Source organism: Colias croceus, chromosome 11, assembly GCF_905220415.1.
Source record: "Colias croceus chromosome 11, ilColCroc2.1".
Taxonomy (NCBI): domain Eukaryota; kingdom Metazoa; phylum Arthropoda; class Insecta; order Lepidoptera; family Pieridae; genus Colias; species Colias croceus.
In genome coordinates, this window is record NC_059547.1 from 3,424,220 (window position 1) to 3,448,330 (window position 24,111).

At 33.5% G+C, this 24,111-nt stretch overlaps 2 protein-coding genes across 3 annotated transcripts in view; one reads left to right on the plus strand and one right to left on the minus strand.

Annotated features, from left to right (window-relative positions):
- Positions 1-12,057, minus strand: part of LOC123695564 — a 37,465-nt gene extending 25,408 nt beyond the window's left edge. Inside the window, exons 1-2 of one of the 2 annotated variants that reach the window (XM_045641450.1) lie at positions 11,894-12,057; positions 10,454-10,676 (exon numbers count right to left, since the gene is read on the minus strand). In XM_045641450.1, the coding sequence (XP_045497406.1) occupies positions 10,454-10,545 (92 nt within the window). In that variant the 5' untranslated portion in view covers positions 10,546-10,676; positions 11,894-12,057. The remainder of the gene's footprint in view (positions 1-10,453; positions 10,677-11,893) is intronic. The other variant, XM_045641451.1, reaches the window with a different exon arrangement.
- A 3,268-nt stretch (positions 12,058-15,325) lies between these two features.
- LOC123695560 (protein HGV2) lies at positions 15,326-22,735 on the plus strand. Its single transcript, XM_045641443.1, has 9 exons — positions 15,326-15,523; positions 15,853-16,025; positions 16,194-16,297; positions 16,873-17,042; positions 17,895-17,988; positions 18,319-18,456; positions 18,694-18,768; positions 19,191-19,435; positions 21,470-22,735. The coding sequence occupies exons 2-9, from the start codon at positions 15,853-15,855 to the stop codon at positions 21,650-21,652; spliced, it is 1,182 nt and encodes a 393-aa protein (XP_045497399.1). The 5' UTR covers positions 15,326-15,523; the 3' UTR covers positions 21,653-22,735.
- The last annotated feature ends 1,376 nt before the right edge of the window (positions 22,736-24,111 follow it).

Below are 24,111 nucleotides of genomic sequence, written 5' to 3' on the forward strand. Positions count from 1 at the left end.
TTATGTGTCTTAAGGGACACACCGCGCGCCATCTATTGAGATGATTTAACAACCATTTCAACCAATATTATTAACTTAAGACACATAAAACTGAAAGGATAGAATAAATTCGATTGCTCAGGCGGGTCACGAGTGGCTGAGTTGGTTAGGCATCCGCCCCGGAATGGCGCGAAGGATGCGGGTTCAAGTCCCGCCTCGTGATCGAATTTTTTCTATTCTTAATAAATTTATATTTATAAAGCATTTGAATGCCATAAAAACCAAAAAATATAAATTCAAGAAAAGGTCGTGTTCCATCGTTACAATATTGTATTCACTGAAAAGTGCTTCATATTGGTTGAAATGGTTGTTAAATCATCTCAATAGATGGCGCGCGGTGTGTCCCTTAAGACACATAAAACTGAAAGGATAGAATAAATTCGATTGCTCAGGCGGGTCACGAGTGGCTGAGTTGGTTAGGCATCCGCCCCGGAATGGCGCGAAGGATGCGGGTTCAAGTCCCGCCTCGTGATCGAATTTTTTCTATTCTTAATAAATTTATATTTATAAAGCATTTGAATGCCATAAAAACCAAAAAATATAAATTCAAGAAAAGGTCGTGTTCCATCGTTACAATATTGTATTCACTGAAAAGTGCTTCATATTGGTTGAAATGGTTGTTAAATCATCTCAATAGATGGCGCGCGGTGTGTCCCTTAAGACACATAAAACTGAAAGGATAGAATAAATTCGATTGCTCAGGCGGGTCACGAGTGGCTGAGTTGGTTAGGCATCCGCCCCGGAATGGCGCGAAGGATGCGGGTTCAAGTCCCGCCTCGTGATCGAATTTTTTCTATTCTTAATAAATTTATACACACATAATCTCCTTAATCCATACCAATCCGGCTTCCGTCCAGGTCATAGTACGGCCACTGCATTAGTTAAAATAACCGATGATATTCGAATGGGGATGGACAATAAAAAGCTAACAGTACTGACTTTGTTGGACTTCAGTAATGCTTTTAACACCGTAGACCACGACATTCTTCTCAGCTTGCTGCGTTCACAAAACTTATCCGCACCGGTAATTGCTTGGTTTCATAGTTATCTGAACGGACGACGACAGCGAATACACATCGATGATGTTATGTCATCATGGTGTGATATCTCTGTCGGAGTTCCTCAAGGTGGTGTTCTATCTCCGTTACTGTTCTCAATTTTCATAAATACCATATCTGATACCTTGCTGTCTCTCTACCACATGTATGCGGATGACCTACAAATATACACACAATTTACACTTGATCAAATACACCAGGCCATTCATGACACTAATAGAGATCTGAACACTATAGTCCAATGGAGCTACCGTTATGGCTTGCAGGTTAACCCACTTAAGACTCAGGTTATTATCCTTGGGAGTCCATCGCTAATCGCTAGGGTTAACTGGGTTAATCTGCCACCCATTATAGTTGATGGTGCAATAATCCCATATAGTGATTCGGTAAAAAATCTGGGTCTGGTTTTTGATCAAACCCTATCGTGGAAATATCACATTAAAGAAGTGAGCAAAAGAATGTACGCAGCAGCTGGATCGCTGAGACGATTGAGAAATTTTCTTCCTTTACCTACAAAAATCCTATTAGCTCAGTCCCTCCTTCTCCCTATACTAGACTATGCCGATGTAAGCTATGTCAACTTAACAATGGAACAGTTAAATATTCTCGAACGCCTGCAGAACTTCTGCATACGCTTTATATTTGGGCTCCGTAAATATGATCACGTTTCGGAGTTCCGAAGTAAGCTCAAATGGTTGCCGATTCGTTTGCGGAGGGATGCACATGCTCTTCAACTACTGTATCGAATTTTATTCGATCCTAAAACACCAACGTACCTCAAGGAAAGATTTGAGTTTAGAGGCCATTGTAGCGAGGTTCGTTCAACTGAAAGGTTGAGGATAATAATGCCTCCACATTGCACTCATTTTTATGATGAATCGTTCACTGTGCACGCTACTAAACTATGGAATTCCCTGCCAGATTCTATTAAAAATGCTCAATCCTTAAAAAGTTTTAAAACTATGGTTAAAGCTCATTTCCTTAGTCATAGCCAAACATAATATTTACTTATATTATATACTTATTATTAATTATTATGTATTATGTCATATTATGGTATTTTGTATTTCTCTTTCCCTTTCACTATTTATTATCAATAACAATATAAATATGTATGTGTATGTTTTCCCTACTATTATTATTAATTATTGCACTACCCATTTATTTTATTTTATACATTTTCCTCTACTGTACCAAAGGTTGTCTGGAAGAAATCGCTCTAAAGCGATAAGACCGCCATTTGTACTTAGTTTAAGCTATATTTAAGTGTCTGTATTTCTTTTTTATTCTCTTTAAGTGCAATAAAGAATTAATAAATAAATATAAATAAATTATGTACAGTAGAAACTGTATAAAAGTCGATTTACCTTGTCATATAAGTTAAGCAAAGTTTTACCTTATAAAACTTTGTTCTTCGGGTTATGCTCAAGTTGATTTCAAGAAAGTTTTAATTTATTTTACTACATGATGGAATTATTATGTTCATTTTGAATAATATATAGGTATAAGAGGTTGCTGCTATTCATGCTATGCTGATTTAAATTTCATGACTTTTCTGATATTAAAAAAAAACATTATCATCTTAAAAAAAATGTAGGTAACTATCTTGTTCAATAAAACAACAATCTTTCGCGACATCTTACCTATAGCTTTTATGCGATTTGCATTCGCGATAGTCCTTTATGACGTATTCTGTAACACTAATTTATCATGTTCTGATTTGGAAGAAGTGTTTGTCTACAAAATAATTATCTACGTTGTAAATAACTCATTACCCACGCTATATTATGTAATACCCCGGTGTGTGTACTAAAGAATTAACTCACTATCGAGCAGGGTTGCCACCGTTTTATAGATCGAATAAGGCAATACAAAACACATACAAGACATAAAAAAGGTAAACATACAACATACCTACACACAGAAAGAGCATGCATGTTGTGATGCATGACTCGGTACTTAGCCCACGTAATCAATTTAACATAACTTACAACAAACTACCTAACTATGTAGATTTCATATTACGAATGTTTTTAATTATTTTTTAATATTTAGAAAGTACCTAGGTAATTTAATTCATAAACTAAGTATACCTATAGAAACGTACGTAACAACTACCACGTACCTACGCAAGTTACTCATAAAGCTTATCAACTCAAAAGTTTTTCTCAACATCTTATAAATGTTTTTCTCTCTATTAAATTTATAAAGCTTATCAAAGATTAATTAAATTTCAAGGAATTGTTAATCCTTTCAATACCGCCCACGTTGTCTGAATAGATGAGATTTATAACGCGTATTGAGATTTTATTTAAATAACTTTTCTTGCCGAAATGTAGTTACGGTAAGATTATCAGGATTGCTTGAGTAGTCGATTGTATAAATGAATTTAAATATTCTTTCATGTCTCTATCACATCACTATAAAATAATATTACGATTGACAGCCCTATCATGAAGCCGTCTGACACGAAGAATTACTTCGCTGAGCACTTAGAAACAGCCCGCACTGGGTTAATACTGCTTGCTGCTATAGTGGCAATAGCGTAACTAGCACAAACTAGTAAATGTTGCATATTCTTTCTGAAAAGCCTTTGAGAAATGTGTTGACTGTCATGTACAGCTTGAACAGATAATAATGTATGTAAGCGCTACATAAAGTTATGGTTTGTACAATAGTATTAAATTATCCGTGGTACAGCTAAAATTGAGAAAGTATTTTGTTTAATTATTCAAATACCCATCAATCCAATACCTACCTATATGTTCCTACTTCAGGGACAGGCCTTCTATGAGGGTTCAGGCCAAGTTTTATTTATTAAATTTTTTAAAATAAAAAATATTCTAATCCAAAACTCAATAGTGTTATCATAATTGTAATGATATAGAAGTTATGCTCGACAATAAAATACAAAGCTAATGGTACACGCATTACGCGCGTATGCGTGCTAATAATCTCACGGCTTTAGAGTTTAATGCGTGGTTGTAAATAAAACTAGACTACCATGAATACAATGTAATTGTAATGTTTAAATAGATTGATATATAGCGATTTGAAAAAACCACAATACTGTAATTGAGTACAATTTTTGCTAAAAATGACGATTTTATTGGTAAGTTAGATATCTACTGTAAAAAAGTGTGTGCCGAGCAACACTACACGTGTCAGAAGTGAACTTTTTGATAAGATTCAAAGATGCCAAAATCGTCGCATTACTCCGTGACGTGGCGGTATTGCCATGACGCAACCTTGAAATTTTACTCTCAACGTGCCAAAGAAGTTTCACAATAAGTATTGTGACGTTACAGTAGTCAGTAGTCACGACTTAGTCACGACTAATCTGATCGGTTTGAATTTAAATAGTTGCAAAAGGTTATCTTCACTGTACTTTTCTCAACCCACGTTGTTTTACAAAACAATCACTTAACATTATATTTGTGAAACCCTTTTCATAGTTACTTAAATATATGAATAGTCTCCAACGTTGTTTATTGTTCTTTTTGGCCTAAATAAAAGCAGTTTAGAGGGTGAATGGTTGATATTGTTTAATGAGTCACCCCAATTGTTAAGGTGTTTTCTTTTCATTCGTGGGCGGTACAGGTAAAATGGCGGTATGAGTTTTCAGTTTTTTCAATCTCTGCCTATTTCATTTGATGTAATTTTCTTGAGGTGCATTAAATAATTGTAGAATTTGTTGTTATTATTGCGTTCATTCAATTATTTGATATGCATGATATGCAATTACTAATAGTATATCCGCCAACCCGCACTTGGCCAGCGTGGTGGATTATGGCCTGTACCCTCATAGGAGGCCCGTGTCCCAGCAGTGGGAACGTATCCTCATAGGAGGCCCGTGTCCCAGCAGTGGGAACGTATATGGGCTGATGATGATGATGAATAGTATATTAAGTGGAATGTACGTAGGTACGTACATAATATCTATTACAGCTAATCATGGAAGAAAGACGAAGAAAGAAATGTATGCACCGAAGGCATCCATGTTTCTGTATGTAATAAACCTATTTAGCTAAATAATATGAAACAAATACGCGTTCATAATTTGGCCGAATTCCAACAATATATTATAAACAGTTTCATTTGAATAATTTCTTTCATGAAATAATTCTTTAGAAATGATTTAAAATGGAAATTCAGTTTACAACAGTTCAGCGTTACCTTTGACATTTTAGAGTTCTCGACACTTTGTAAACTACCTTTCATTCCATTCTGTTCCTGACGTAGCCTCTGGGAATTTACACGTTCTTTCTGGTTTTACTTGAATAATCCTATTAAGCATATATTGTTATTTATTTGAATACGCTAAGAAATATTCAAATTGAGTAAGAATAAAAGCGGGCATCATTTATCTTACTTAAAATGTTATCAAGAACGGTTCAACTATTTTATTACTTTTTGAGACATACTTCTAAAGACCTAATGTGGGATTTATTAGATGTTTAAACGACATAATATAAGAAGAAATGTAATTTTCATAAGTCTGATTAAAGCAAGTAAAATAAATTAAAAATTCTTTAACACAAATAAACGAATGCCTGCACATAAAATAACTAATTTAAACTCTCGTTACATTTCGAAGCGATGGCTATAAAACTATCTGCAATTAACACACTAGTAACCCGTTCCTAAACTCAAATATTTTAACGAGTGTAGTATGTAAAATTTTACGTTTCTCCCGTAGTAGATATTTCGTAGCCTCGTAGCTTCGTAGCATACGTAGTACGTGTCTACACTGTCTATGTTTGCTAACCAAATCTTTGTTTATTTTCATGTACGCCGCTTTGTGTATTCAACTTATTCTTTTGTTAGCATTGATGCTATCGTACTTACATAATATATTATTATATTATACTTTCATAAATATTGTGTTTAAAATTAAGTACATTGAAATACATGAGACCTACGGTATTAGATATCGTCAAGACATGCTTATAAAATTATAAAATTGTTTAATGATTTCATTTTATTTTTTTTTTTAATTTTGTAACATTAAATAAAAAATAAATTTGTCATAATATGATCTAGCAATTTTCTCTTACGTCATTTAAAAAAAAATGATATTTGATCACAGAATACATAATAGTAGCTAAACGCTACAGAACGGACACTCTCCGCCTCCCGCCAAAATTAAACACTTACCTCACCCCGCACGATCAGACATGTTATGGTACCCATTTCCCCGCAAGGACGATACCAACGACGTCTTTAGACGAAACGCAACGAAGATTGACAACATTAATCAAATTGACTTTTATTTTTTTATTTTTTTTTTATTTATTTATTGGTTTACCAACGTTTGTTTACATTTTTACAACAAAAGTTTACATACATAAAATAAACAAACATGGTTAATGTAACAAACACTTACTGGCAAACACAGCATGCAAAACGTTAAACGCGTTAATTATTTTTAAGTACATATAAAAAGAAAATTAACAAGAACAGGAAAAAAAAAATATACAGTTAATATTATCCATTAAAAGAAAAATCTTGAAAAATTTTGCGGAGTTTGCTGGGGGAGTCCGAAAAAATGTCGAAAAGCTCACAGTGTTTATTAATAGTATTGCAAAATCTTGGAACTGGAGAATTACGGCCCGAGACAGTTCTGCGAAGAGGAGGACAAAGTGGTAGCAAAACCTTACGTGGGTACCTAGAAGGCACTCTTATGTTGAGTCTTTGAAGTATTTGAGGACAATCGATTTTGTTATTAAATAATTTTGACACAAAAAGGACGTCTAGCATAATTCTACGATTATCCAAGGAAGTCATTTTAAAAAAAGAAAGTTGTTTTTTATAAGACGGTAGCTGTTTCTTTGATTTACCAGTTGTAAAGACCAGGTGCAATAGAAATCTTCTTTGGATCCTTTCCACACGTAAGGAATGACACGCATAGTGTGGTCTCCAGACCACAGAGCCATACTCCAATATGCTACGGACAAGGCTGTTAAATAAAGATATTTTTGATGTCGCTTTTCGTAGACCTTTCATGTTGCGAATCAAAAAGCCTAACATTTTGGCCGCACGTGTAACTATATGGTGTATATGTGGTACGAAAGTTAATTTATTATCGAAAATGATACCTAAGTCTCTTATTTGCTCCTGCTCTTGAACGATCTCAGATTTTATAAGATAATTGTGTTGTATCAGATTTATCTTGCGTGCAAATCTTACTAAGAAGCATTTTTTAGGATTAAGGTCCATTTTATTAAAGTTGCACCAATCAACAAGCTTGTCTATGTCACTTTGTAGTTTGTAACAATCATCGATTGAGTTGATTGTTCTGCAAAACTTAAGATCGTCAGCGTACATAAAACTTTCTGAGAAAGATAACAGGTCAGGTATATCGTTAACGAAGGTGTTAAATAATATTGGGCCTAAATGCGATCCTTGAGGAACCCCAGAATTAATATTGTGTATTGTAGAGCGAAAGCCATTAACAACGACATAAAAACTTCGCTTGGACAAGTAAGAATTAAACCATTGTAAGAACTGACCTGAGATTCCATATATGTGTAACTTTTTCAATAATAATATGTGTGAAACCTTGTCAAAAGCTTTACTGAAATCGGTATAAATAACATCGACTTGCCTATTGTGGTCTAAGGAACTAGAGAGGCTTTCACAAAAATCCACTAAGTTAGTCGTAGTGGACCGAGATGGCAAGAATCCGTGCTGACTAAAACTAAAGAATTGCTTGAGATGATTCTGCAATAATGGGCAAATTAAGCATTCCAATACTTTACCGAAAGATGACAATATGGATATGGGTCTGTAGTTATTGATTAATTCGAAAGAACCAGTTTTATGTATTGGAACGACCTTAGCAAACTTCCATTTAGTTGGAAATACACCTGAAGACAGTGATTTGTTGTAGATTTTTAAGATGGGCCATGTCAACTGGTCCGCACACTCCACTATGAACACTGGAGGTATTCCGTCGGGACCTGCTCCCTTCCGTTTGTCTAAACTCTTCAATTTTCTTAGAACCGTCCGATAATTCAGAGTGGGGATATTTAGATGTAAATTATTATTTCCTAATTGATGGAGAATACTGGAAGCAGCACTTTGATACTTATTATATTCACTGTCGATATTAACGTCGTGTAATGTATTATTATCACTAGTGTAAACTGATGCAAAGAAGTTAGAAAATAGCTCACAAATATGATTTCCATCCGAGGTGGTAATTGATCCATTTGTCATGGATGCAGGATAGGAGCTGCTGCCGCCCCTTTTTGACTTGATGACTTGACTTAAAGCAATTTTATTATTTTGGATTTGTGATTATCGTTTTTCGTAGAAAATGGTTAGATATTGTGCTGTTTACGGATGTATTTCATCAGAAAAACGCGAATTTTTTTTTACGCTAGTCACAAATGTGCCAACCATAAAGAGTTTACACACACATTTGCAGTCTCTACAGTGTGACTGTCAAAACTATAATTTTGTATGGAGTGTCCGGGGTGTGATTTGATATCGTGATTGACATTGAAGAAATACTGTGCGAGTGAGTCCTAAGTCCTAACCATGTCTTTACAAGAGATTAGTAGTACTTATAGGTAACACAGATAAAGTAACTATTCGTATAGAGGCAGGTTTTTTTCAAGTAGTTAGTAGAAATTTACTTATCAAGCAAATATTTTGAAACAAGTAATATTTGTTAACGTAACGTCATTATTTCCACAATGCACTTAAAATATATTACTATGAAAGAAATCAAATTGCTACATCAAATTTAATTGGGCCCTCATGGACAAATAAAAAGAATAATAAGAATTGGATCAACCAATCGAAAGTGGTATTTCTCTTACTCCTCCTCTTTTTAAATTGATTGAAAAGAATAAAAGAGCGTGAATACAAGTTTAATCATCTTCATTTCTTCGAAACTAAAGTCTACTGCGCACTGCAGATACCAGTATGTGACATGAATTTTATAATCAAAATTTCAGGCTCAAGCAAGCAAGCTCTTGCTTTATATTTTATTAGTGAATTTTCGAGCTATAAATGCAATACGAAATGTTCAATGAAAATATCTTAAAACTAAGTTTATCTCTTTGGTTTAGTTCCGAATTGAATATCGTGTTTTGCGGCTTATTACTGAGCGTATTCGAGTCAGATTTGGGTTAGTGCTTGTTAGAAGATATTTAAATAAAATATGTTCTGCAGATATATGGTATTCAGTATTCACTTGAATTTCTAAAAGGAAAATTTCTATAGACTTTGATATTAACGAAATTGTTTTGAGGTTTTTATCATATAGTGTTATACATAATCTAAGATATTTTTTAGTAAATGCCTAGTAATGTAAAATATATAAGGCAAATAAAACTTTATAAACAACATTAATTATAGACTATTTATTGTGGTACTGTTATCATCTCCGAGTATATGCAATGTTTGAACTATATTTTCTTTAAGCTATATAAAAATAAGCTGATGATTCCAGGAATTTGTTTTAAAACTTTTGAAAATGATTATTGGAAGGGTTAAACAAGAATTCAACTGATTAGTTAGGTTTTTGAACTTCTAAGGATGATCATGTTTTAAACTGTGTTGTAAAGTCGTGATCGTTATAGATTGTTCCAAGCGACTCCACCCCTTTACCTAGAGAGCAGTGAACTTGCCAAATATCAGACACGTGGATGTATGCAGATTACGTAATCGTATATTCACCTCGTGGTACTCTGACGCTCATCTCCCAAATTGTTCAATTCCAAAACCATAGTTTTACTACTAAAGTAACTCTGTCTGTCTGTTACTCAAGCACGCCTAAACTACTGAACTAATTTTCATGAAATTTGGTATGGAGATATTTTGATACCCGAGAAAGGACATAGGCTACTATTTACTCCGGGACATAGGATAGGTTTTATCCTGGAAATCCCACGGGAACGGGAACTATGCGGGTTTTTCTTTGACTGCGCGGGCGAAGTCGCGGGTGGAAAGCTAGTTTAAGATAAACCGTGCATTATAAGCTAGCTGTGTAGCAGTCATCTACGCTAAGGCTACGAGCTACGCTTTCTGCTACGATCTGCGGCTTTTTAACCATGTAGCTAAAATAAATTCTGTAATGTAGATGAAAATATAGGTCATTGACGTTCCTATTCTTATAGAGTTATTACGTAAGAATTAGAAGGATCTTTTGGTCCTGAAACTGCCCCCGGAAAAGGTGTGTAATAAGGTTTACCGGTGCAAAGAAAACTACTTTGTTTTAGGGAGTTAGAAGTTTGGCATTAATTCCAAATTTCGCCACGTTCTTATAAATCCTTGTGGCTCTATAATAGTTGGATCGTATATACAGTGCATATGTGTTATTGTGTATTGTTATTAGTTATTACCTAGTGAGCAACAGTGTGGCCAGTAGATAGAAGACGGATGGATGCACGCCGCACTCGCAGTCGCCCTGCGGCGTGGCGGTCTGGGCCTCCATATCGGCTCCCAGCTTGTGGTAGGCGATGTAGGCGCGCGCCGGACTGCCGTGGGAAGCAATTTTCGTAGTCTTATTTCGACCCCGGCAATACTAAATCCGTTCATCTGGTCGCTGGGACCATGCCTCTCTTCCTGTGTATAATCATACAGTTGTAGGTAGGAATATCTATGTAAATCAAAATGAATCGCCAAATGTATTGCTAAGCGTAAAACTCGAGAACGGTGCAATCAATTCAGCATTTTTTTTGTTAAGGCTCATGGGGCAATAGAAACAATTTTCGTTAGGGCTGCTAGTAGTTAATAAAATGTAGGTTGCATTATTGCAATTACGTACTGTCTGTTTCCTGTCTGTTTGTGTTGTGTGAGGTTAAGTTTATTTTTTGTGGGCGATCTTTGCTATAGTAAACTTTTATAAAGTAGGTACGGTAAATATTCAATCAAACACCGGCCAATTCAATGCTCAGTGTAAGGAAACCTTAACAATATATATCTTTGGGACATATACCTACCTAGTTAATTAAGTGAAAGAAATAATAATGTATATTTGTGTAGTTATTATACATTAAATATACAATATTATCAGTTACCTATATTTTATTAAAATAATAAACTATCTATAAAAATAATTGAATATAATAACTAAGGATGCACAAATTAAGGCATCGATGAATTCTAAGGGACAATCAGATACGTAGAAAACGTAGGCAGCTCATAAATAACATAAGTAAATATTTTTTCACTTCAAAAATAACCCCAAACAATTGTTTGACGCAAAACCTCGTTTGTTTTGAACATAAAATAAAATACCCTCCTTACGGTTCATAATTAGGTCGCCTTGTGTGCAGAAGGTAGTTTTAATTGCCTAATTAAAGTAATCGTTATAAAAATATATAGCACCCTCCAACAAAATGTTGTACCTAAAGGGTTCTTATTTAAGCACATACATTACATAAGTATTTAGATTTTTTGGCATTCTAAGCACTTTGCTCTGCCAAAGCCTGTGGAAATAATTTTCAGTTTACTTTATACACAGCGAAGTAATTTACGACTGACAGACAAAATACAAATCTCTGTGATGATCGTATAAAAGCAGATATTGTGATAAAACCTATTCCATAAAAACGAAGATAACAGTTTGCCGTAACTTTAATCTCATTAGAGTTCAATGTCTCCTACATAAAACAAAATTACTGTCGGATTTATATTGTGCGTTCCAGATTTGTATAGTATAGCCAACTACTACCTCAAACCATTTATTTTCATTCCATTCAAAACAATACATTGTATCTCATTATAATATTGTATCACATCGTGTCGAATATCGGATAATAACCACAAATCGTACTTACCCCCTTTACGCGATTCCACTCCTTATTATTTGGGATAACGCACGAATTTCCGTCACATTTTCCTGTGAAAAGTTTATCTGGTTCTTTCAATACCCGTGGTTGCGTGTGAGGGGTTTGTTGATTGTTCACTCGCGATGTCACCGAACGCAGAGAGCGAACCTCTCCAGCGGAGAATTACAAACAGACTGACGGGGTTGGAAAAACGAGAAAATAAAACGTGCTGTTGTAGTGTTGAGCGGGGGAAACTAGAACGTCGATTCTTTTCTCTTTTAAGACTAGTGAAAGTGTTTCAAATGTGTAGGTTTATCATAACGCAACCATTATTGGTGTCGGTACTTAACAATTTTATACGATTTGTTGGAACTTTTGAAACTTATACTTTAAAACTTAATAATTATCCGTAATAGATAAAGAGATAAACAATATATAAGGACCTAAATTATAACGAAGTAGTCGTATTGAAAAAAAAAAATAAGAAGATAGATAGGAGGCGGTATCTATCTATCGGTTTTTTTTAAAAAGGCCATAAACTCATATTACTTATTGTTAGTATTGGATGCTTAAATTTACATGGCCCACGTGAAAATCTTAATATTATACATAATTGTACACAATATCGTATCGATATTCGATAGTAGTATGTCCTAATGGAGCAACTCTACGGCAATATTGGGCGGACAATCGCTACAGCTAGGGCGGGGGAAAAGTCGATAGCTACTTCATGCCATTATACGATGCACGATGCACGGTGCACCATAATTAATTACAAATTGAATTTTATCGAAAATCCAATTCAATTCCAGCAATTGTCAACGCTGAATCGAATTCCAATATCGAAGTTTGTACACGTTTTTAGGTACAAATGATGCTCTCGGATCGAGTTCCCGCGCTTAAGTATTTTATCGAATGTTCTTTGTTTCATTAAATTCACTAATCCCCTTTAAAATTGGTTTATTTATACATTAATATATTAATATAATTATAATATAGTTATTCTATATTTTTTATAGAGTAACTGCTAGTATGCAATATAGATGAAAATACGTACAATGTACATCTTCTTCTTATACATATATAAAAATGAATCGCAAAATGTAAAATATAGGTAAGCGCATAACTCGAGAACAGCTGAACCGATTTCGATAATTCTTTTTTTATTATATTCCTTGAAGTACGAGAATGGTTTTTATGTAGAGAAAATGTAAATATGTACCACGGGCGAAGCCGGGGCGGACCGCTAGTTATATAATATAATGGTTGGTAATTTTTTCTGTTTGTCTATTTTGTTTGTTTGAATGTTCGTCTCAGGTAAAGTTCACTGTGCTGATATTTACAAAATGCTCACGGTGATAGACAAAATATTATGGTATTTTATATATCTATAAATAAATTTTTAGGGGTGGTTATCCTTACAAGTCACAATGTTCATGTAATAAAAAATAAATTCGCGAATTTGCATTTAATAAATGAGACGTCATTGGATAGATATATTTAAAAATGAAACAGAGGTATAAAGAATAAGGCTCTAAAAGTTTTTTTCTAAATTAATTTTCATGCATTTTTTAGTTTTCCATTTCACGGAATTCGAATCGACGCGCGCGAACCACGGGAACCGCTTACACTTACACGCAGCCATAATATGCCCAAAATTCCATTTATTAGAAAATCCTCGAACTAAAACACTTTGTAGTCCACGCGAGTGAAGCCGCGGTCGAAATGCTAGTAATTAAATAATAAAATTGCTTCTTACCTGGTTAAATGATAGTTCAGGATACATCGCCCATTTTTGCAAGTGACTACTATCAAGCTAATTTTCCGTTTGTAGCTTTATTTTGATGAGACGCCCAATAATTTCGTGTACGAAAGTCTCGATTGTGGTAGCTAACAGAGATAATAAGGATAAAAAATTTTGATTTGATGGTTCTCAAATTTTTATTACTAACTGAATTTTTTTTTGTTCAATCTCAAGATAATTACCTAAATTATTCGAAAAAATATTTGTCCTAAAAAATCTATGGTTGGTTCAAAGAGTCCCCCTTTCCAAAGTGTATCGATAACGAGGTCATCATAAATGATTACTAACAAGCTGATTTTTTGGTTTTCACTTAGTTAATGTTTATATAATTCAACAGACATATTGTCCTACAAATTGCGTAATAAATATTTGAGAACCATCAAATCAAAATTTTTTTATCCTTGTTATCTCTGTTAGCTACCACAATCGAGACTTTCGTACACGGAATTATTCGGTGTCTCATCAAAATAAAGCTACAAACGGAAAATCAGCTTGCCTAGTCACTTGCAAAAATGGGCGATGTATCCTGAACTATGAGTTTTTTTCAGAAGATAACGTCTTAAAAGCTTAAAACTAAGTACCTAGTGACATATGTGACTATGTAGGTACTAATTAGTTTCTTTGTGGAACAGATGAGCCGCATTGCATTACATAATATTACAAAAAATCTAATAATACCTAATCAATGAAAATGAGGATTACTATATATACATACATAATACTTACGATAAAACGGTATTTGGTAAAACAGTATCGAATAAAGTGCAGTCTATAAATCCCAGAATCAGAAAAATAACCTAGAGAAAAATTTTGTAGTTATGTTTGTATATAAGCTGTAGTAGTACTTCATACTTCATAGATGAAGTTCTAGTTCATCGAACTATTATAGTAAGTAGTAATAGCATGGACGAATATAATCTAAATTTATTGGGTCCATGGTAATAGTTAATTGACGACACTTGATGCTGCAACTGCTGTAGCTATAGGTATCTACTTATCTATTAATTAGGCATATATAGTAAGTATTATTTTAAATTTTAGTATTAAACGTATGAATATACATACCTAAAATAAGCAAACATTTGATTTTAGGTGGTTGTAAAATTTTCTCATGGTGTTTTCTTAAATTTTTATATTTTTTATGCAAGAAACCTTCCCCAAATTTTTGGACGCGGACTGTGAGTAGATGGACCCGATTGAATGCGGCCCACAGATGCGGCCCAAGGCATCCATTAGCCTATATTAACAACAACTACTACATAATAAAAATAAAAATTAATCTAGCAAACACTGACAATACAAGTAAAAACACATTGTTGATCATAAAAAGCGCGGGAATAACGAAGACATTAAATTGAAATTTGAATTATTGAAAGCATAGACTATAGAGTATCAAAGGTCATAGACAAAAATAAAACGTTTGTGTAAGTCAAGTGTAAGTACTGCACACGATGGAATTACATAATTTTGATTTTTGTTTTAATATGTATTTATGAATAAACATAGGTCTGGATTAAAATATATTCAATTATCAAAAAGAGGATGCTTCGATTTTATTTAACAAATGCAATTATTTTTATGGCAACAAAAAGTTATGATTGACACATGACATCTGACAGATGATTCAACTTTCACATTCCGGTCGGCGCTCGGCGGTCGGCCATTATTTACCAGAGATCACATTTATCGGCTACACGACGCTGCTAATAATTAATGAATTAATTTATATTTTCCACATTAACTCTCCGAAAATTTCAGTGGAAAAACGAAAAGAGAATTGGAGATACGAGCAAAACTTAATATTAAATTATTCCTGCCTTAAAATTGTTTAAAAGGTGAGTTGACAGTAGGACAAACAGGTTTAACATATTATATACTTACACTTTCTCGCATTTTAATTATTATGTGAAGTTTACTGTATAAAAACGATTTTATTGCTTAAAAGTTGTTAAAATCCACAATGAATAGAAAACATTTTGCATTAGAAAGTTTCTCATTATTGTTGTCCACGTGGTATGTGTAAAAGTTCTATTGTAATAATTGTAAATGTCAAAAGTAACCGTTACAGTTTGCCGGCAAAATAGTTTTTGTTTTTTTACCAAACTTGTTTGTGGGTGAAATACGTTTGGCCGTTGTTTGATTGTTTGTTTTACAATTTAAATAGATGGCTGAAGTATCCGAAGTGCCTACCACTCCAACGGAATTATTGGCAGTGGGTCGCCGACATCTGGCCGTGAGGGACTATGGAGCGGCTGTCGAGAGCTTGGCTAAGGCTTGTGAGGAACTAGCCAAGGAACATGGTGACACTGCCGACCAATGTGCTGAGGCGTATTTATGGTAATGTCTTTTTTATTACACACAATGATTTTCAGTTGGTATTATATAGTAATAATTGTGTAATTTATGGTTGTTTTGGGTGGAGGTCTTCGCGTAGCAGGATAATAGAAAAAAAAAATGGATTTAAAAACATTTTTGGTTCTGTTGTTTATGATTATTTTTTATTAGGTATGGTAAAGCTCTTCTTGGTTTGTCGAGGGAAGAAAATGGTGTCCTTGGTGATGGTATGCCAGGAACAAACAATGCTGAAGAAGATGATGATGAAAATGATGGTATGTTTGATTTTATTATTAACTAGCTTCCGCCCGCGACTCCGTCCGCGCGGAAAAATTAAGAAAAATTAAGATTTATTTTTTTCTACGTATTTTTCCGGGATAAAAAGTATCCTATTTTATGCCCAGGATAATAAGGTATAATTATACCAAGTTTCATCGAGATCGAACCGTTAGTTTTTACGTGATGCCTTCACATACAGACAGACAGACAGAAAGACAGACAGACAGACAAAAATTTATTTAATCACATATTTGGGTTTGGTATCGATCCAGTAACACCCCCTGGTATTTATTTTTGCAATATTTTCAATGTACAGAATTGACCCTTCTACAGATTTATTATATGTATAGATTATTTTAAAGCATTGGATAAAAATATGCTGGACAACTTACCATTTATTTATTGTTATTCTTGTGTCTTTTCTGTTAATAACTAAAGCAACACTTCTATGACTTGCATTACCACTTTTTTGAGAAACTACAAGGTTGTGGATCCTTCTCCTCAATACTATTTTATTCAAGCTCATTTTACTATAATATATATTATCTTACATGAATTTAAATATAAATAGAACAAGAAGAAAATGGAGATGACGATGCTATGGAAGGACAGAGTGAAGCTAATGGAGATGTAACGGAGAAAGAGAAAGAAGTGGAACAGGGGGAAGTGGAGTCCACAACGAAAGATGAAGCAGAGGCAGAGGCTCCAGAACCAGAGAGTAGCACACAGGATGAACAGCCTGTAAGTTAATAAAATATAAGTACCTACAGTAGAATGCAGATTAACTGAATTAATTGGGACTTAGATGATTGAAAATTGGGATAATCGGACATAGACTGGTATTAAAGAAGAAAAAAATGTTCTATGCAAACTTTTTTTAGTTAAACACAGCTCGACTGTAATAATCTTTTTTCTGTATGATGCGGGGTATACATTTTAGGGTCTCAGCACACATATGGGATCGGAAAGGGATCGTAACCATATCGCCTCGAGCCGTTCAGAATGGTTTGTATTAAACTCCCTACTGCAACTCCCTACTGCACTAATCGGAATAGTAACGTGATCGCCTCCCCTCGGAACAGGCTCCGAACTTGCAATTCCAGCGCTAACGGCTCATCGTCCCCGCGCTTACGTCTCTCCGTCCCCGCGCTTACGTCTCTGCCTGCTACGACTTGCCGTACTTACCGTTTTTAGGCGTAACGCTGGTGTCGCCTAGCCGTAGCCGAGTTGACGTACAGGCGCTGCTGATACGCTTTCGTCACGTGCATACGGTAGGTTGACGCCTGGTTGACAGCGAGGCGAAAGGCGTTACGGTTACGATCCCTTTCCGATCCCATATGTGTGCTGAGACCTTTATTCCTCCTATAATCATTAGATATTATAAGAATTTAATTCCCTATTGTTAAGGTGTGAGTATCTACTGTCGTAGATATTACATAGAGAAAATCATTTATCGTTGTAAGTTGAATACTTATATAATTTAAAATGTTTATGGTATTTACAATAGATTTGATCGTTTATGTATTGTGTTTAAAATATAAATGAAAAGAGTTTCATTTTGTTAGAAAATAATATATTTACATCTTTCTGTAGGGTACATCAAATGGAGAGGCAAATGATGAATCAATGGTGAACCTTGACAATGAAGATGATGTTGACAATCTACAGTTGGCTTGGGAAATGTTAGGTAATCATCAAATTTTAGTAATAAAATCTAATTATATTTTATATAGACAGTAGTGAGTACTTGCAAAAACATAATTTAAAATTTTAAAACATTATCTCTTAAGTTTAGAAACAATATCTATATTTTAATGCTTATTATTGCATGTATTACAATTATAATGTTTAATGAGGTCACAATCCAATTAAAAAGAAACAAAAAAATGTAAACAGTCCTCATTGTTTCAATTACATTACTTTCAAATCTAAAGCTACCTTATTTAACAAGGTAACTTATATTATTTTTCAGTACAAAAATAAATTAATCCAAGTATATTTTACAATATGTTTTCAGATCTCGCCAGAAGCATACTGGAGCGTCGTGCGCAGTCGAAAGCGGAAGCAGCTCGTACATTATTAGCTGATGTCCATCTTGCGCTTGGTGAAGTTGCTCTCGAGAGTGAAACGTATGACAAGGCTGTTGTTGATATGCGTAAGTTGTGCTTTTATTTTTTTTATTTGATATTTTAAATGAAGTATTACTATACTTATATACTTAACCATACTTGGTTAAGTCTAATTAAATGGTAATGTCCCATGGTCTCTTGTGAGGTTGATCTGCCAATTTTCTAAAAACCATATTATGATGTTTATAATTCAGGATCAGAACAAGTCAATTATATGCTTATGTAAAATCAATATTAATTGAATGGTAATATTTGATTTACAGTAAGCTGTTTGGAAATTCAAAAGGAACTGTACCGCAGTGATGATAGGCGCATCGCTGAAACACATTATCAAATTGGTAAGTTTGGTCTTCATGTACACAGGAGAGATTTCAGTGATTAATTAATACAATTCTCAAATAATGTATATTCACTAAAGTTTAAATTATATTTCTTCTAAGGGCTGTTTTTTCAATCCGTGGTTAAAACTTATTCCTTTAATAACGTATTAAACTACCATTTCAAAAATGTAGTGTAATTACTTGCATTTGACAGGTGACATTTTAATATTATCGTGTTATACTTTATTGGATGGATAAGTTTTAAACAAGGATTGAAAAATGAGCCCTAAATAAACTAATCTATATATAAAGTAAATTCCATTTTCCATGCTTGAATATTGAATAACATTTTGGCCAGTAATAGACATTTGACTATTAAATGACTTACAGCTAATTTGTAGGAAATCTTTTTTAATTATAATGTTTTGCATTACTTGCAGGTCTCGCAAACTCCCTCGCGTCAAACTTCGAAGACGCGATCACGCACTTCAAGAACGCGGCGAACATTCTAGAAACTAGAATCAAATCACTGGAAAGTCCCACCGCAGCAACGGACGATGCTACAGTCAAGAAATACTCCTCCGCAGATCCCTTATACTCGGTGGAGGGAGAAATAAAGGAGTTGAAGGAATTACTTCCTGAGATTCAAGAAAAAATTCAAGACATGATGGACTATAAGGCGGAGGTAAGACCCTGTGAATGCATTGAGCAGACTAGAGACATGTTGCGGAACATGATTATAAGGGAGAAGAATATGTGCCATATTGAAGTTGAGGCTTAGTTTCGTATCTAACTAGTATGGTTAGGTGTATTGTAGTTTTATGAAGTTGATTGTGAATAAGGTTATATTTATAAGGTTTTTTAATGTTTTGGATTACAAATTGTGTGTTTTTGACATTCCTTTTTTTAATTAGTATTAGGTGAAATTGTTGCTGTGATTTTTGCATTCCTATTTTAGTGTTAAAAATTGTAACATGATAGTTGTAGAAATAGACAAATAACTTCATAAAATTACAAACTAATTCCTTCCTTATTACTTGCTTATTATGAACCGTAATAACCATAATGTAACTGCTATTTTTTAGGCCTAAAAATCCCCAAGGCTGACTATTAGTTTATAAGTATTCTGCCAATCACTATGCCAAATTTGGTATAACCGATGCTCATAAAAGAAGGAATCATAAATTGTGTTGATGTTCTGTCTCTCACACATAAGAACTCATATATTGCTGTCTCGCTTCATCACCACCATTTTCCATTCCTTTCTTTATTGGCGCGAGTAACATTTTTAAAATTCCATAGACTGATAATACTCATTAGTATAGGTATATATTGACTGCCGACTCAAGACTGATCTTTTTTATCTGACATTATGCTGATTTCTGTGAAATGTGATATTCTTAGTGCCTTTTTAATTTTTGCTACGGTAACTGCGATTTATTAAATGTAATTAATCCATACAATAATGATACAATTTCAAGTTAATTTTAAAATTATACTTTGATATTATACTTGTATCTGTAAATTTTCACTCTTTATAAAATTTTGTTAAGTTCTTTTTAAGGTTAATATATATTCATAATTCTCGTATGTTAGCATCAAGGCATTTGTAACAATAATATAAAAATAATTCAAAATTGTTGTCAGTATTATGTTAGTTAGTCAGTTAGTCTGTGCCTTAATCTCAACGCTTTAGCGGTTAGTATGTAAGTAACATTGTATTGTTATACCACAAGGCCATTTTTGTATTGTGATTTTTTTTAATAAACATGTTCGAAATTAACGCGTGTTGTTATTGCAGCGAACCCAATACATTGATGGCCATGTGGTTTTTGCTAGTGGTGTGTGGCCATTGATGTTTTTATTGTAACCTTTATATGTAAAAATTGAAGATATTGATTGTTTGAGAGAGGTAGATTTTAAAAGAAATAATCTGAATATGCAATTTAATATTTACCACTGGTTCAAAAAAGTTTCTACAGAGGGTATTCAAGATACTATAAAATTGCTCTTTTAAAATAACATCATTTTTTTTAAAGTTATGACGCCTGAAAACAATATGGTTAACCAACTGCATGCCATGGATTTTCCATATTAAATATTATCCATCAGATCATATAAAATTAACTTATAAATTTAGTCCCACTGTATGAGGAAGCACTGTATTTTGTCAAGGCATAGATAATTAATTTATGAATGATAAATAAGGAGATTTTTTTATAATAAATGATTTGCTGTAAAGATAGCTGTTGGCATCTTCTGGTCAGGTAGATGATAACAGGATAAATATGATATTATTCAGACTATGAAGTATGTCAAACTCGAAATATTTATTTATTCAATTAAACTTAGTCTGCACTTTTGAATCGGAAAAGTCATAAAGAATAGATAATGGGATTGCTATCAAATATGCTTGAATGCACAGGAATTTCAATAATTATAACCTAATATTCACTGGATGTCTAATATTCTAAATTACATATACACAATGCAATACTCATTCTTTATGTCTAGAAATTTATTGATAAATATGTTTAGAAAAGCTCTGAAAGTATAAGTTATCATTTGTCATCCGAGTCTTTAGTCTGCAAAAGTTGACGTAAGAAAACAAAATTTAAAATCAGTTATATCCATAAATCTATAGATATTAGATTACGAGAAAATACATATACTATTAGTATAAATTATGGAATCTAAAACATAACAATATTTTTTCTAGACCATAAAAAGAGTACGAGAAACGCTCTGTCCTTCAAATGGAGAGAAATCGCAAAGCAACGGAGCCAGTTCATCATCAGAGGCCAAACCAAAGCCAGCGGCTTCAGATATTTCACATCTCATCAAGAGGAAACGCAAGCCCAGTGAAACCGAAGAACCGGCACCGAAAAAAGTCAATACGTGAAATAGTTTTAACACCTATCTATGTAAAATAATTGTGGACTACGCTCTCAGTAAAGAGCCATTTTTGGTGTGAGTGCTAAATGACTAAATTGACACATACTTATTATGGTGTTTGACCAATTCGTTTGAATTTAACATGTTGATTATGAAAATTTACAGGTTAATGAAAATAAGCAGGAACAAAAGGTTTCTTAAAATTGAGTAATGTTTGAGGATTCAGAAATTACTAGAAACTTTAACGAGTCGTTAAACCATAGACAACTAATAAAGGTGTATTGTATAAGAATAATAATTTTTAAAAGCGTACAACAGTAATTACAGCTTATTTGACGAGTGCGTGTTAATTATTTTATATAGATGTAAAAGTAAAACCCTTAAAAAGGCTAAATATGTAAATAACGAGACAGCCTAAATATGAAATGATTAGACCTTATTTAGTACCTATTCACTTTATGCTTGAGATCATAAACCTCATAGGAGACAAATTTCATTTAATTTTTTTTTTATAATATGCACCTGCCAGTCTCATGCTTTTGGAAATTTCTCACCCACCTTGACTAATCACATAATATCCAGGGACATATAAATCTTCATCTTATTTCTAACCCCTTAGGAATATCTTTAACTAGATCGAGAATAATATCTTTATGTTGCAGCTGTCAGACCAATAACTTCTTATTAAAAAGAGCAACCTTTCTCTTTCTAGTGGACGGTTTTTCTTTGTGATGGGTGGCTAATAGGGCTAGTGAAAAAATAGACCTAGAAAAGCCCTATTGTATAGCTCTAATAATGAATAATAATAATTAATGTCCTTATATTTTTAGTGTATTTACAATGTTAGTACATAGGTTTAAGTGTAACATTGCCTTAAAATTAAAAAATTACAAATAAATTAAAACGTGAATGATAAAAGAAAATCTCTTGACTCTGTATTTATTCTAAATTATTATTTGATAAATTTTTTTGACTGAGAATTGTATTGCTTTGTTTTCGCTGAAGGCTAAAAATGTTTAATTTGTAAGATTAGTGATTAAGATAATATGTAATTTAATGTTGTATTTAAGGTATTAAACATACACATTTATACGTTACTTTTATTTTTGTATTCCATTTCATATAAAGCTAGTTTAATATAATTTCAATGCCTCATATACCTACCTGTTAATTTATTTTCAATACAAAATTTCATCCGTTTCAAGTTTTCAACAATCAAAATAAATTCTATAATAACATCGTCTACAAATACGATAATTTATAACGATTTATTAAACAAATACGATAACCATTCGCAAATCGTGAAAAAACGAACTTTATCAATTTGCATGACTAGACTTTTTTGGCGTTAAAAATAATTATAGACGTTATTTATTTATACGATGAGTCATATGAGTTGAAGAAGTTGGGGATTTTGGATGTTCTGTATCGGATCTTGTTTTTTCATCGTGATGTTAAACATTAATAATTATAATAATGTTACCAGACAAAATCCTGGTTCTGTTTCAAAAAATTGTTTACATCCAGATTTTAAATTTGAAAATATTTTTACAATTAACCTAGGCCGCATTTATTTAATGGGCACGATTAAAGTAGGATCAAATAAAATCTTAGCGCCAAATATTTTTAGAAGTAGCTAGTACATATCCAAAACAATAGATAAAACATTTTATGCAAAACTACCTAACTGTATTGGTTATTTATATTTTACCTACCTGTATAACTATAACTACTCTCGCAATATAATATATAGGTAATATTATTATAATAATAAATTCGAATATCCGCCTCATTTATCTTTTACTTAGCAGCTTTACTAGGTATATATACTATTTTCCATTTGCATTTTAACTTCAATGTACTTATTAATAAATTACTAGTAGGTACCTAAGCACAGATTAGAGAATAGTTACTTCGTAACAGATACATCACTCCCATACAAAAGCTAAAATACCTACGCTATATTTACCTACAAAATGCGCCGCAACTCGGCTGCAGTAAGAAATGTACTCTACGAACACGCACCGAGAAGCGAGTTTCCCGCGCACGCCGCGTGATTGCGTCATCAAACGAAAACTTTAGGGTTGTGTGGGTTGTACCGAGCGCGTAAATTAAACACAGAGTTGCTGAAACACTTAATTTTTATTGTTAATTATATGTATATGTTACATTATACAATAAAAAAAATGAAATCTTATTGATAGTAGTTGTTTCCTTCGGTTTCACTCGCGTGGACCCGCTATATGTTTGCCTGTTTAGGCAATTGAAAAAAAGACAATTCCTTGTTATTCACTCTTGAACTCCGACACCCGTCCACATCGCAATAACCGGGCATCTTGGTAGCGAGCACGGGAAACGTGACGCGGGTGCGCAGTCTCGCGTGTGCCAACCAACTGCCGCTTGGGTCGGTACCGACCTACTGTGCGGTAGGCACTTATAGCGCGACCTTGAGCGAGTGACGGAGGC

What these genes read in the sequence shown, in the direction of transcription:
- LOC123695560 (XM_045641443.1), top strand. Translation starts at nt 15,853, where the DNA reads ATGGCTGAAGTATCCGAAGTGCCTACCACTCCAACGGAATTATTGGCA. An exon ending in TGTGCTGAGGCGTATTTATG is followed by an intron (nt 16,026 to 16,193) that starts GTAATGTCTTTT and finishes ATTTTTTATTAG; the next exon opens with GTATGGTAAAGCTCTTCTTG. An exon ending in AGATGATGATGAAAATGATG is followed by an intron (nt 16,298 to 16,872) that starts GTATGTTTGATT and finishes AAATATAAATAG; the next exon opens with AACAAGAAGAAAATGGAGAT.